The sequence below is a fragment of the Cervus elaphus genome, chromosome 14 (assembly GCF_910594005.1).
Source record: "Cervus elaphus chromosome 14, mCerEla1.1, whole genome shotgun sequence".
NCBI lineage: Eukaryota > Metazoa > Chordata > Mammalia > Artiodactyla > Cervidae > Cervus > Cervus elaphus.
Genome location: NC_057828.1, coordinates 41,759,433 through 41,772,244, shown reverse-complemented (window position 1 = coordinate 41,772,244; position 12,812 = coordinate 41,759,433). Strand labels below are relative to the sequence as shown.

Sequence of the window (12,812 nt, the reverse complement as noted above, 5' to 3'; positions counted from 1 at the left end):
CAAGAAACAACACCTACTTGCTTGGAGCAAAGTTTCTACTCTTTATAGGACATATATCTAGTAAGCTGCAAACCTCATTATGGAGGTTATTTTTGGTTCTCACAATCACCTGGCAGAGAAATTTTCTATTCTTCCCATCACACAATTGAGCAAACTCAGGTTCAATTTGTCCAAGGCCACAGGGCTACTAAGTGACAGAGGAGAATTTGAACCAAGGAATACCTAGCTACAAAGTTTGTTTCTTCCAAAACATCATGAAAAAAATAATTCACCCGTCCTCCAATCTCATTTTCAAGTTATGCACAGCTGGAAGAAAGACTTCAGGGCTGCTTCACCCATGCTATAAATGAGTATAATTGCTTCTTTCTTCTAATGCCTATGCTAGTAATTTGACAGTATTTTATAATTCCATTAAGTGAAGATATAGCATCTGGTTTTAAAACTTTAAGCCATATAAAATGTCAATCAATGTAATTCTGCTTTTTGTTTTACTATTTTTAAAAGAATAAATATAAGTAATTGGTATTGGGTAGGGTTATCAACAGGTATATCAAAATCAAATGTTTAATATTCACCCACCTTTTAGAAGTGTCATCTACATTTATTGGAAATATCATACAAGGGGAAAAGAAAGGCTTACATCTCATAACAACATAGCATAAAAGGACAGAGATGAAGGTCATTAATGATTTTAATTATTTTAAGGCCCATTAAAATTAGAGAAATATCAAAGCACCCACAGTGTTAAATGTTTATTATTATAGCATTTTAGAATTCACTAGTTCATACCTTTCAATCACAGCAAGTTATTAGCAGTGAAGGGATTAATCCACTTAAGAGGATTTTTATTTCAATGATAGGGTGTTATGGACAAGACAATCTAAGTTTAAAAAAATTAGTAGCAAGCGCTAGTTGAGTTAATCAGTTAAAGACAAACTGTGCCCTTGGGAAGCTAAATGAAAAAGCAACAGTAAAGCTTACAGAACTTAGCTCGTACAATTTGCCTTGAAGGCGGAAGATTGGTTCCCTGAAATAGCAAAGAATTATATGCTTTAGTTCACAAAAAAAAGTTTTTAAAATAAAGTCTATTATTACCTCTTCTCCTTTCAAAACAATGGAAAAAATTCTAGAGCAGAGGTTTCAATTTGTTCAATAATTGTACCTCTGAATTAAAAAAAAGAAAACTATAAAATCATCATTGTTTTGACTTGAAAAGAAATAACAATGCAAATATTCATTATCACATAAAACATAAAAGAAACAAACTGTCAGAGTTAATGCAGTCTCTGCAGAGCGCTATTAGTTGGAGACAGCTGGTCAGCCCAAAACAGGAAAACTCAAAAGATCAGAACTTCTTAGGAATTAACATCTTCATTAACCAACATGATTTGGCGTGGCAGAGATTAAATCTTATATCCAACAGCTGCCTTCTTTATGAGCTGTCCCTTCACTGTTACCAAGCTGTGCAAATGTGTGAACTAGTCAGCAGCACCAGAAAGCTCATGCAACTACTCACCATATTTTAACCTTGAACTGACTCACAAGTTTGATGTTAAATCAAATTTAGGGGTAATATAAGCAAGCAAAGTAGGACACAAGGAGTCAAATTTGAAAAGCAGAGCAAATAGCAGAAAAGTTATTTAAAATAAATCAATAGGGTTAACTGCATAAAATAGCCAAAACAAGCAAACAAACAAAAATGCAATTAACTCCAAACACTTTAAAAGCAAAACAAAGAAAAAGCTGCATTTCCAGCAAAATTTGCACATGATTAATTTGCGTTAAAAAAGTCAATCAAGCAATTTAGTTCAAATTCTTTGGAGCATGCATGCACTGATTCTTTTAAACAATTCCTACCTGATTTCCAATTGTGTTTTTCTTGTGAACCTGACTGCTTCTCTGCTGAGCACTGAGAAAAGCAAAGGAGAGTAGCACTGAAGAAACTCATAAGATTTTTTTCTGAGCAAGTAACAGATACTTAAATAAATACAGGCATTAAATATATATCAACTGAGGCAGAGCTAATATAAAAAATCCAGGTCAGTTTAATTCTGGAAGCAAAACCAACTTAGTGGAACTTCTAGAACCAACCAGTTAATCACAAATCAAAAATATAAAAAAATAATACACCACAGGAAGAAAAGTTGTATTGCTATGTTAATAACGGTATTTGTGATGTCCCACAGGCATACAAGATTGTAGCACTAAAAATTGATAGTTAGCACTTTTTGAGTGTATGTCATGTTCTAAGCACTTACAGGTATTAGTGATTTTATTTAAATTTTAACCCTGTGAGGTAGTTACCAATAGTAACAGATGGAGAGACTGAGTCACAGGAACGCTAACTGTCTTTCCCAAAGTTACTCAGCTAACAAGTGCTAGTACAGCTTGGACCCATCTTGCCAATACTAGACTCATATGTTTTCAACAACTCAACATTTCCAACTGGATGTCTAATGAGCATCTCAAACTTAATCTACCAAAACTGAACTCGTGATATCCTCCCTAAATTCCTTTTTATCTACATTCTTCCCCTTCTTAATTAGTGGCAATTCCTCATTTCCAAGTGCTTAAGCCAAATCCTTGGTTCCTCTTTCTATTACTTCCACATCAAATCATCAAAAAATGTTATTGATTCTACTTCTCAAAATGTATTTAAAACAGCCATCTTTTTACCACTTCCATTGCTACCACCTTGGTTTAAGCCACCATTATCTCTTACTTGCACCATTACAATCACTTACTCTTTGGTCTCTGCTTACACATGTGTCCCCATAATGTCTAGTCTCAACATAGAAGCCAGAGTGATACTTTTAAAAGGGGGTTCATGTCATTCTTCTCCTCAAAACCCTCTACTGCTGTGCAAAACAATTACACTCCGGGTAAAAGTCAAAACTCTTACAATGGTCTGCAAAGTCCCTGAGCCCCACTCTCACCTCTTTGACTCATCTCCTCCTGTTTTCCACTTTTTTCATTGAAGAGGTCCAGCCATACTGATCTTTTTTTTTTTTTAACCTCACCAGGCACACTCCCACCTCAAAGACTTTACACTAGCTCCTCCACCAGCCTTACACATACACTCCCACCATATACCTGCATGGCTTCCAACACCATCTCCTTCAAGTCTTCATTCAAACTTATCTTTTCTGTGAGACCTATCACAACCACCCTGTTTAAGATTGAATGCTTCCCTTCCTCTAGGAGTCTCATTCTCATTATGCTATTTTATTTTTCTCTATGGCATTTTTCACCTTAAAACACACTATAGTTTCCACTGATTTTTTTGTGTGTGTTTATTATCTGCCTCCCTCCATTAGAATGAAAGCTCCTTGTGAGCAGGGGGTTTTGCCTGTTTCATTCACTGATATAACCCCAGTGCATAGAAACTACCTGGTGCATAGCTGGCTTCAACAAATATCTGTTGAATGAGAAATCCAATGAGGCTGGTATTACGACATAAGCACAGAGGAGATGAGATTCCAGATATGGCCCCAACATTTAACTCCGGAGTTCTCATGATTAGGCACTATGTTACTCTGTCTCTCAAAAGAATAAAGGCTTTCTTTCAATGAGTCCATGAGTAAACACATATCAATATAAGACAATACAACTCATTTTGGTTATTTTGATAAGACTAGCAATACTGAGCCCTCTGACTAGTTGTTTAGCTGTTTATAAAAGCTGTTTCAGAGGTCAATGAAATAGTCTAAAACAGAGAAAAGGTAGGTTTAGGTTATCAGCCAACTGTTTAAAGTAGTGGGATATTATAGTTCAGTAACACATCAGAAATCAACACCACACTTAGAACAGTTGCTCAAAATGGCAATCTTTTATAATCTCCCATGATGTATTTAAGCTGTTTCCCCTTACACTCATAAAAAACTATATACTACATATACCTGAGGGAGGGGAAGAGGTAGGAGCTGAAAGGCCACACTGTATTTGATTACTTAAGATATTTTGTGTGCAGCTTTCTTTTTCACTTTGCTAATTTCAGAGTTTAGCTTTGCTCCTTCAGTTCTTGTTTTTCTAGTTTTTAGTTAAATGTGTAATTTCCTTAATCACTATCAGATTCACCTCTCTCTAACCTTCTCTTCATAATCCACATCTATATTACTCAGGTATTTGTGGTGAGGTTGTGAACGAGGTGAAGGTTGGGTCTGTGGCCCACACTGACTTCTGACTGTCCACCGTTCCCTGAGGCACAGAGTGTATCTAAACTACTACTCCTCCTGGGGCTTCAGACCCCATGCTTTCTTTCTCCAGGATCCTCCAAGCTTTCCTCTCTCTTCTGGAAAGAAATGGGAAAACTACTACTACAATGTGACCATGCCTTCTTCATGGATATGGCCATCTCTCCCAAGCATCTACTTATGTTTTGGAGTTCTTTTAAGGGGAACTGTTTTAAAATAAACCACTGACTGGTAGTGGTAACTTCAAACTATGGCAGGCTTACAGGTGTTTACTTTGGAGTAGGTGAACTATCGGGGACCCTCAAATTATCTATGGGTCTCCTTAAAATCATATAAAAGAAGCTGAATATAAAGCAAAAAATACATTGTGGATAACTCCTTGTACTAACTTAGGCAAACACTATGACCTAAATGGACCTTAGTTTCTTGGCTTTCTTGGCTATAAAGTGTGTGTGTGTGTGTGTGTGTGTGTGTGTGTGTTAAGAGACAGAGAGACAGAGACAAGGAGTGAGGGATTGTACTAGGCACTTCTTAAGTGCCTTTTAGATCCAAGATTCCTTGAGATGCAAAGTCACTCTCAGATGCTTATGAAATCTACCAGAAGAGACGTTCTGCTGAGAAAGAATATTCAGCTACTAAATAATGCATGTATAGGATCTATCACTTGTAACAATATTCAGGGGGAAAAGATATTTATTTTATAAGCTAATCTCAGATATTAGGGTTAGAACAAATACTAAATTACCTTACTTTTCACCTAAAAAAAATAATCTTTTTTGTAGGAACTGGTCCCCTGAATCCAAAGATACTGCCATTGATGATGTATTTAGGTACTTAAGGTTACTCCATTAAATAACATAATTAAAAAAAAATAATAAGCTGCCTAGTTAGAAAATATCCTTTATCATAATCCTTAGGAGTGTAATGATAACTGAACTGAAAGTATCTCAAAATACTTATTTAAAAATGTGTTCACAGAAAACCATGTAAGGACGTGGAAGTTCATTTAAGTCTTTGGATATATCCTTGGTGATAGGTCTTTAACTGGTTATCTCTGCAATATTGTACAACACAGCTACATATAATGTTTTAATTTGACACAAGTGAAAAACTTTAGGGTAGCAATTATCTGAAAGGCACTCTGTGGAACATATAAACATAAATAAGGTATGGTCCTTGTAATGAGAGCCTACAGTTTATCTGGTGTGGGTAGTGATATACATACACAAAACACAAATAACAAAGGGATAATCTCTGAAAGAATAAATATGTGAAGCTGCAATAGAAAGCCAATAAAAGTGCCTCTGTTTCAAACATGGGATATAATTACCACCATATCTTATCATCTGTGTGTATATTTGTTATTAAACATATAAATTCATACTACACACAAGTCACTGTGGAAGCCTTCACCAGAACATTAAAACACATGAGAACAAACTAGGTTAATTAGTTTAATGTTGAGACATAATGATTTTGAAAGTATACAACAAGGTGTTTAAATTGTATAAAAATAAGAGCACACTGAACAGCATGCAAAGAAAAGTAATCCACTTTTACCTCAGCTCAAAAAGATTTTTTTGCATTATTTGTTTCTATCCATGTCCATGTGCATATGCAATAAAAGACTATAATAATAGAAGAATGTGCCAAGGGGTATGTTTGACCATTTATCAAATAAATCACACACGGTAATTTCTCTGAATGCTCAGAAACAAAAAAGATCATTTTGGTCTGATCTAATTTGAGATTTTCATAGAAAACTTGAAGTAAAGTTTTAATAGAGGAAGAAAATCAACTGCATTCTAAGAGAATGCAGTAGCATATGCAAAGCTAGTAGGTAGAAAGATGGGGCATGTGGGGAAGCTGTACAAAGAAAAATTATTATGGCAAAAATTATAGGACCATAGAAGGGTTTGTAAATGACCTTAAAAGCCACCTAGTACAATAACTCTATGTTAGGGCCAATTATTGAGAATTTGGTCATTACACTGAAGGAAGCAGAAAATATTTAAAATTTCTGAGCCAGAAAGTCACATGATCAAAGAAGTGTTTTATTAAATAATACCTCCCTGAAATAGGCAGTATCGACTCTGAACCAGGGAAGACAGGAAGCAGTCAGCCTTAACCCCTCCCTATGACTGTTGAAATCCTGCCCAGCCTTCAAAATCAAAGCCAGTACCATTTCTGGATTATGCGTTCTCAGAACCTCCAGTTATCTCTCCTTCCCATGAACTCCACAAGCTCTGGGTCTGTGCCTGTATTCTATAAACAGGACTATGTTATAGGCAGGTCTCTAACTCCCCTCCAACAAGGTCTGCTCCCTGATGGCCAATGGTGTGTTGCATTAATTAGCATCTCACCTCTCTCACCACTTGCATGGTTTACAGTAATTTCTTAAGAAATTTTTGTGGAAAATATTTTGATACCAAGGTTATTGGACAGCAAGGAGGTCAAACAAGTAAATCCTAAAGGAAATCAACTCTAAATATTCATTGGAAGGACTGATGTTGAAGCTGAAGCTCCAATACTTTGGCCATCTGATACAAAGAGCTGACTTACTGGAAAAGACCCTGATGCTGGGAAGATTGAAGGCAGGAGGAGAAGGAGATGGCAGAGGATGAGATGATTGGATGGCATCACCAACTCAATGGACTCAATGAGTTTAAGCAAACTCTAGGAGATTGTGAAGGACAGGGAAGCTTGGCATGCTGCAGTCCACAGAGTTGCAGAGTCGGACGTGACTGAGTGACTGAACAACAACCAGAGTTATTTACAACCAGATTCTTAATGTTTCTCTGCAATAGGAAATTTAGACAATTTGAAGATGTGTGCCATAGACATATGCTGCAGCAAGAGTATAGTGCATTTAGGAATCCAAAAGCAGTCAGTCTGGCTAGAGCACAGAGTTAGGGGGTGGGATAGACAGGAATAGTAACAATAGAATAGGCTGATGAGATAAGCAAAAGACATTTTCTGTAGGGCCTTGGAAACCACACTAACAAGTTTAGACTTTATTCTGAAAGTAACAGGAATCCCAGAAGGAATAAGGAAGAACACAACAAGGGGCAAAAAGACTGTTGAAATAACCCAACCAAAAGAAGACTAACTTTATTATTTTATTTTTTTTAAGAAGACTAACTTTAGTAGTAGCAATAGTGATGGGAAGAAATGGACAAATTCAAAAAATATTATAGGGTAGAATCATATGGACCTGGTTAAGACGGAAGGAAATAAGGATGAGGGAAACAAAGAGTAAAGAAAGGCACTCACGTTTCTGATTGAGCAACTGGGAGTTACCACCCACAGAGAGTGGGAACAATGGAGGAAGAGTAAATTATATCAAATGATGAGTTTAATTTGGGAATACTGAGTTGAGGCTTCCATTGGATATACAAGTAGAGATGCCCAGGATGTAGTAAAATATGGTAACAGTCCAAGAAAAAGTTCTGGAATGGAGATCTAGATTTAGAGGAATCAGATAAAGCTGGTAACTGAAACCACTGCAGGGGGTAACATAGACAGGGACAGGGCAATGAGTGAGAAAGGGGTCTACAGGAGAATACTGATAAAAGCAGTTCTTAAGCCATGATCAGAGGATAAAGAGTTCCAAAACAAAAATGAGAAGGAATGGCTACAGCATAAAGAGAAAAGTCAATAGAGAAGGAAATGGCAATCCACTCCAGTATTCTTGCCTGGAAAATCCCATGGCCAGAGGAGCCTGGCGGGCTACAGTCCATGGGGTCTCAAGAGTCGGACATGACTTAGCGACTAAACCACCACCACTGCATAGTTGAGGTACATTTTCCCTCAGAAAAGGTTAAGAATCAATAAAGTATCAATTTTTCTCTAATTAAGGTGGATCAGTGATTGAGAAGCAGTGCTTTGATCCCAGCTATACACATATTGTTGCGGGGCATCCACTTCGCAACGAGAAGTATTTAGCCTCAGTGGCTGTGGGAAAGTGGGTACTCCATCACTCCTACCTTGAAGCTTGCAGGACTGCTGGGTGCTTCAAGTCGGAAGAAGACTATGAGTGGGGAAGTAGTTCCATACTCCAGGTTTCGACTGGAATCAATGTACAGCAACGAAAACTAGCCCTTGCAGCAATGAGATGGAGGGAAAAAATCCAGCAAAGACAAGAATCAGGCATTATGGAGGGGGCATTTAGCGGGTGGAAAGTTATTTTACATGTTGATCAGTCCCGAGAATCAGGATTCAAACGCCTACTTCAGTCAGGAGGAGCAAAGGTGCTGCTTGGTTATTCTGTATCTTTATTTAAAGAAGCTACACATCTCTTTTCTGACTTTAATAAACAGAAACCAGATGACTCAGGAGTTAATATAGCAGAAGCTGCTGCCTAGAATGTATGCTGCTTGAAAACAGAATACATTGCTGATTTTCTTATGCAGGAATTCCCTCCTCAAGTAGAAAATTACTGTCTACCAGAAGCTGCTTCATTTCTTCAGAATAAAAAGGAACCTGGGCCTGGATTCTCACAAAAGAGGAAAGCCCCTACAGAAAAAAATAAAATCAAACGACCCAGAGTACAGTAATTATATTTATTCAGTTACCAAACATTAGTTTTTTAAATTTAAAAAAAAAAAAAAAGAGAGAGAGAGAAAAGTCAGGAGACAATGGAGGGCTATTGAAGCAAGAAGATTATAAACAGTTGCTGAGGGTCCCAGGAATGCAACCTATCACAAGTAGGCTTGGCTCCATCCAATTAGATGGAAGCCAAAGGAAGAAGAAAACTACATAATATTGATGTCCTTGAGGGATCTTTAGTGAAGTTTCAGGCTAATTATTATGCAAGAAAACCCTACAGAAATTGGGGGCCTATAAAAGAAAGATAACTTACCTCCTAAGACTCATTTTAAAGATGAAAAAGTTTAAAATAACAGGTTTGAAAATGAAATCTTCATTTCATTTTCAAGTCCACTTATTTTTAAATAGTGCTTGTCCACTTATTTTTAAATAGTGCAAGTCCACTTATTTTTAAATAGTGCTTGAAACACTGGAACTTGTATCTTTTTTAAATAGGTAGTGATATTAATAACATCCTTTAAGTTACTCAGGCCTATATTTCTACCTGATAACAGTCCTAGTAAGCGACCAAGCATTAAATTCCTAAATTGGCAAAGGAATCAAAAGAAGGATCTTGCTATAATCTAATACCTAAGTTTTAATTCCGTAAGAGAAAGAACACTCTCTTTTAAGAATAGGAACTAGAGACATCATAATAATGGAGTAAGATTATCTATTAGGGACACAGAAAAAAATATAAAGGGAAAGATCACAATTGTTCCGGAATTTGGTACCAAGGTTCACATATACTTCCTTTTGTAAAATGGTAACAGAGGCATTCCAGGGGATCAGGAAAGAGATATAATGATTGTTACCACCCATAGAATTTTCATGGTGCTCACATAACAAGAACTGAAATCTGCACACTATCATTTCAACTGTGAGAAAACAGGTGGAGAGACCTACTCAGCAGATTGAAAAACAGACCTTAGTCTGCTGCTTGTGGCATAGAGATATTATTCTAACAGTCTGTATCTGGAGCCCATTTTTCTTAAACCACTGGACTGCATAAATCTTAGTAACTCTGAAGGCAAACTGTGCCCATGAAAATGGAGAAGAGCAGAAGAATTTGAAAGTTCACTCCCCAAGGCATTCAGCTATCAAGTTTGCTTTCTATTCAGACAACAGGATTACTGAGAAAGAGAGGAAGTGAATAAAGGAATAATTAGAATAGCTCATTCTCTTAAATAACAAAAACTAATTATGTTGTATTAAGAAAAATAGAATGTAGGAGTTTTTTTCCCAACCGGGAAGAATGACAGATTAAATCCCAAAGTCATGAGGAAAATTTCCTTCTGGAATACTAAACTTTTAGGTTCAGAAACTATATTACAACTGAAAAATCAAGCCTTCAGAAATCAGGAAATTCCAAAGTATGTCTACAGCAGTGCTTACTTGGACGCGTTACACATGGTACATATTTTACGGTCCATGTTTAACAAATAGCTGGGAGATGGAAAAAAAAAGTTCCATATATTCAACATGGCAGAATAAACTCTATAGCAGAAAGAAGAATTGAGATGTCCTGAACACTACTCTGTGACTTAATTTTCCGTTAATCTAATTTTAGCAATTTGTTTTCCTTTTTTTGGTAACTTTTAGAACAAAAAGTCATCCCAGTTGGAAAAAAAAAAAAAAACTGCATGTGTAAAATACTCTGGACATCACCATCCTATAAATCTTGAGGGGTGGTCCTCCTCTTTTGGCAAATCTCTAAAAATCTCATGAAATTAATGTTTATTTTCCTCAACTCCAGACCTTAATTTTCTATCTTCAGAACTTAAAAATACTTACATAATTGTCTTCAAATATGGCTGGACTTTTCTTCCTTGATGGAAACAGCATTCCTGCCAACTTTAAAATTTATAGCTACAACCATATTTTTTTAATTTTTAAAAGCACACACACAAAAAATACCACAACCCCTCAAAGTGATTTTGAAATGAACATTTCTTCATCATCATAATTATCCCATGTCACACTGAAATGTACTCCAACTTGGCATTCAAAAGGAAAGAACATTTACCTCTGAGTCCCAGTGCAAAATATTACATTTGGAGATAACATCAGAAACTAAAAAATCTTTTAGTGGCAATCATAATCCAGTCATTAAAATGTCATAATGAAGTAAAACTGTGCATCTTGTAGAACAAAATTCCCCCGTGTGTATATATATGTGTATAAATGTGTATGTATGGCACTTTCCCAATTTTACAGACTACACCACAGTTTTCAAAAGTACTTTCACACAATTTCTGACAATCCAGAAAGGCATATAACACACGGATTTTTTTTTTAATTATTCCATTTGATTAGAGCAATAAACTGAGATACAGAAAGGCTAAGTGACTTGCCAAAACCCAAACCTCATCAGCGGCAAATCCTGGAAAAAGAATTCAGACCACTGACTCCCAGACCAGCCCTTCAAACAGAAGTTTAGGTGTTCAGTTTAAATTAGATGAGAAATGTGCAAAGTTGCTGGATTTCTAAAGCAGTTTGAACAATGCTTCGTTTTAGTCCCCCAATATCATAAAAGTTCATAATCTATCTCATTGCTGGAAAAATGGGGCTGTTAACTGGATTAGAGAGAGACTGCACCAAAAGGCTGCGCTTGAAGTATCTTCATTTGTAAAATTACATACCTTTGAAAGCCTAACCAATATAATAATTTAGTTCAACAGCTTCTGAGGTAGAAAATATTAAAATTTACTGGAGAATATAAACTCTGAACATTTATCTTTAAAAATAAGTACTAGAAGGGATAACATTTCAAGGAGAACATAGGGGTGAAATTTAAATTGTTGTGCTGGTTACAAAAATGTGTTCAAAATTTGAATCTTTCCAAACTGGTTATGATTTTTTTCTATCTTTCGTCCTTAAGTTGGGATAACCACAACAGAACAGCACTGCGATATCCTTTTCACTTTTAAGTTATGGTGTCGAGTTTATATCTACATCTGCTACATTTTTATAAGAATCCAACAGGCATTTGTAACCAATAAAAAATCAACATGAAAGGCAGCATTCCTGTTATTTCGAATGACTCAAGAATTTCTTTTTCTTTGAAATTCCTCAAAGAAGCAAGTGAGAATGTGTCAGTTTAAATTTTTACATGCATTTCTCTGTATTTTTCAATTATTAAGCAACCTCTAAAAGATAATTTTTTTTCTTTTGCTCTTATTCCCCACCACCACTGAAGCAATTAGAGTAGAGCCTGGGCACAGGCCACAGGGTATTCACTGACTATGCAGAAAATCATGTAGAAATTCTTGGGTCCCCTTTCCAGGCCTAGGGACAAGAAGGCACATCAAAGTCTAGGTTTCTTCCCACTGGTCATCTTGCAGAAGGAAATGGGCAATTCAGACGGTGAGAGCTAGGAGGGCTAGAAGACAGGGGAGCAGGTCTGTGTGATATGTCTGTAGAATAAATACCTATTTAGAAGCTGGAGTGGGCAGTGTGGCTAAAAAGACAGTTGTCCAAAGGAACACATTAATCACTGTGTTCTAACAACTTTACACTAAGTCACAGACAGAAAACAGTCAATGTATGACAAAACCCACTGAAAAAAAAAAAAAAAAAAGGAAATCAGTTCTGAATATTCAAAAAAAAAAAAAAAACTAATGTACCAAAAACAAAAATTAGTGTACCAGACACTAGTAATAACTGTACACTACTGGTTAGGCCAAGTCTAGAATGAGACAATTTTCTGTTGAATAACTGTGCCCTTCCTTTCCAAAACACGTCTATAAATTCCTTAGGCCACTGTTTAGTTTAGATCACATGACCTAAATATCTGTTTCCTCAAAGTCAAAATGCAAAACTAGGTCAGTCTAGCTTTACATTTTCTTGTGTTTTATTTTTTTCATTTGTCCCTGTTCTTGAATACACAGTACAAGTAACAGTATATAGGCCTCTTTGTTTTTTATATAAATTATATTTTATATACTTAAAGTTGAAATCACTCACATGCCATTACCATATTTTAGAGTTGGAATCAAAATTCTTTGAAAGCAATTAGAAAACTGATTCCAC

At 36.1% G+C, this 12,812-nt stretch overlaps 1 protein-coding gene across 11 annotated transcripts in view; it reads right to left on the bottom strand.

The window, feature by feature from the left end:
* Positions 1 to 12,812, bottom strand: part of DNM3 (dynamin 3) — a 622,348-nt gene that overhangs the window by 332,468 nt on the left and 277,068 nt on the right. For 8 of the 11 annotated variants that reach the window (XM_043924627.1, XM_043924624.1, XM_043924629.1 and 5 more), the window contains 2 exons: positions 1,858 to 1,909; positions 998 to 1,027 (listed from right to left, as the gene is read on the bottom strand). In XM_043924627.1, the coding sequence (XP_043780562.1) occupies positions 998 to 1,027; positions 1,858 to 1,909 (82 nt within the window). The remainder of the gene's footprint in view (positions 1 to 997; positions 1,028 to 1,857; positions 1,910 to 12,812) is intronic. The other 3 variants (XM_043924623.1, XM_043924626.1, XM_043924630.1) reach the window with 1 other exon arrangement.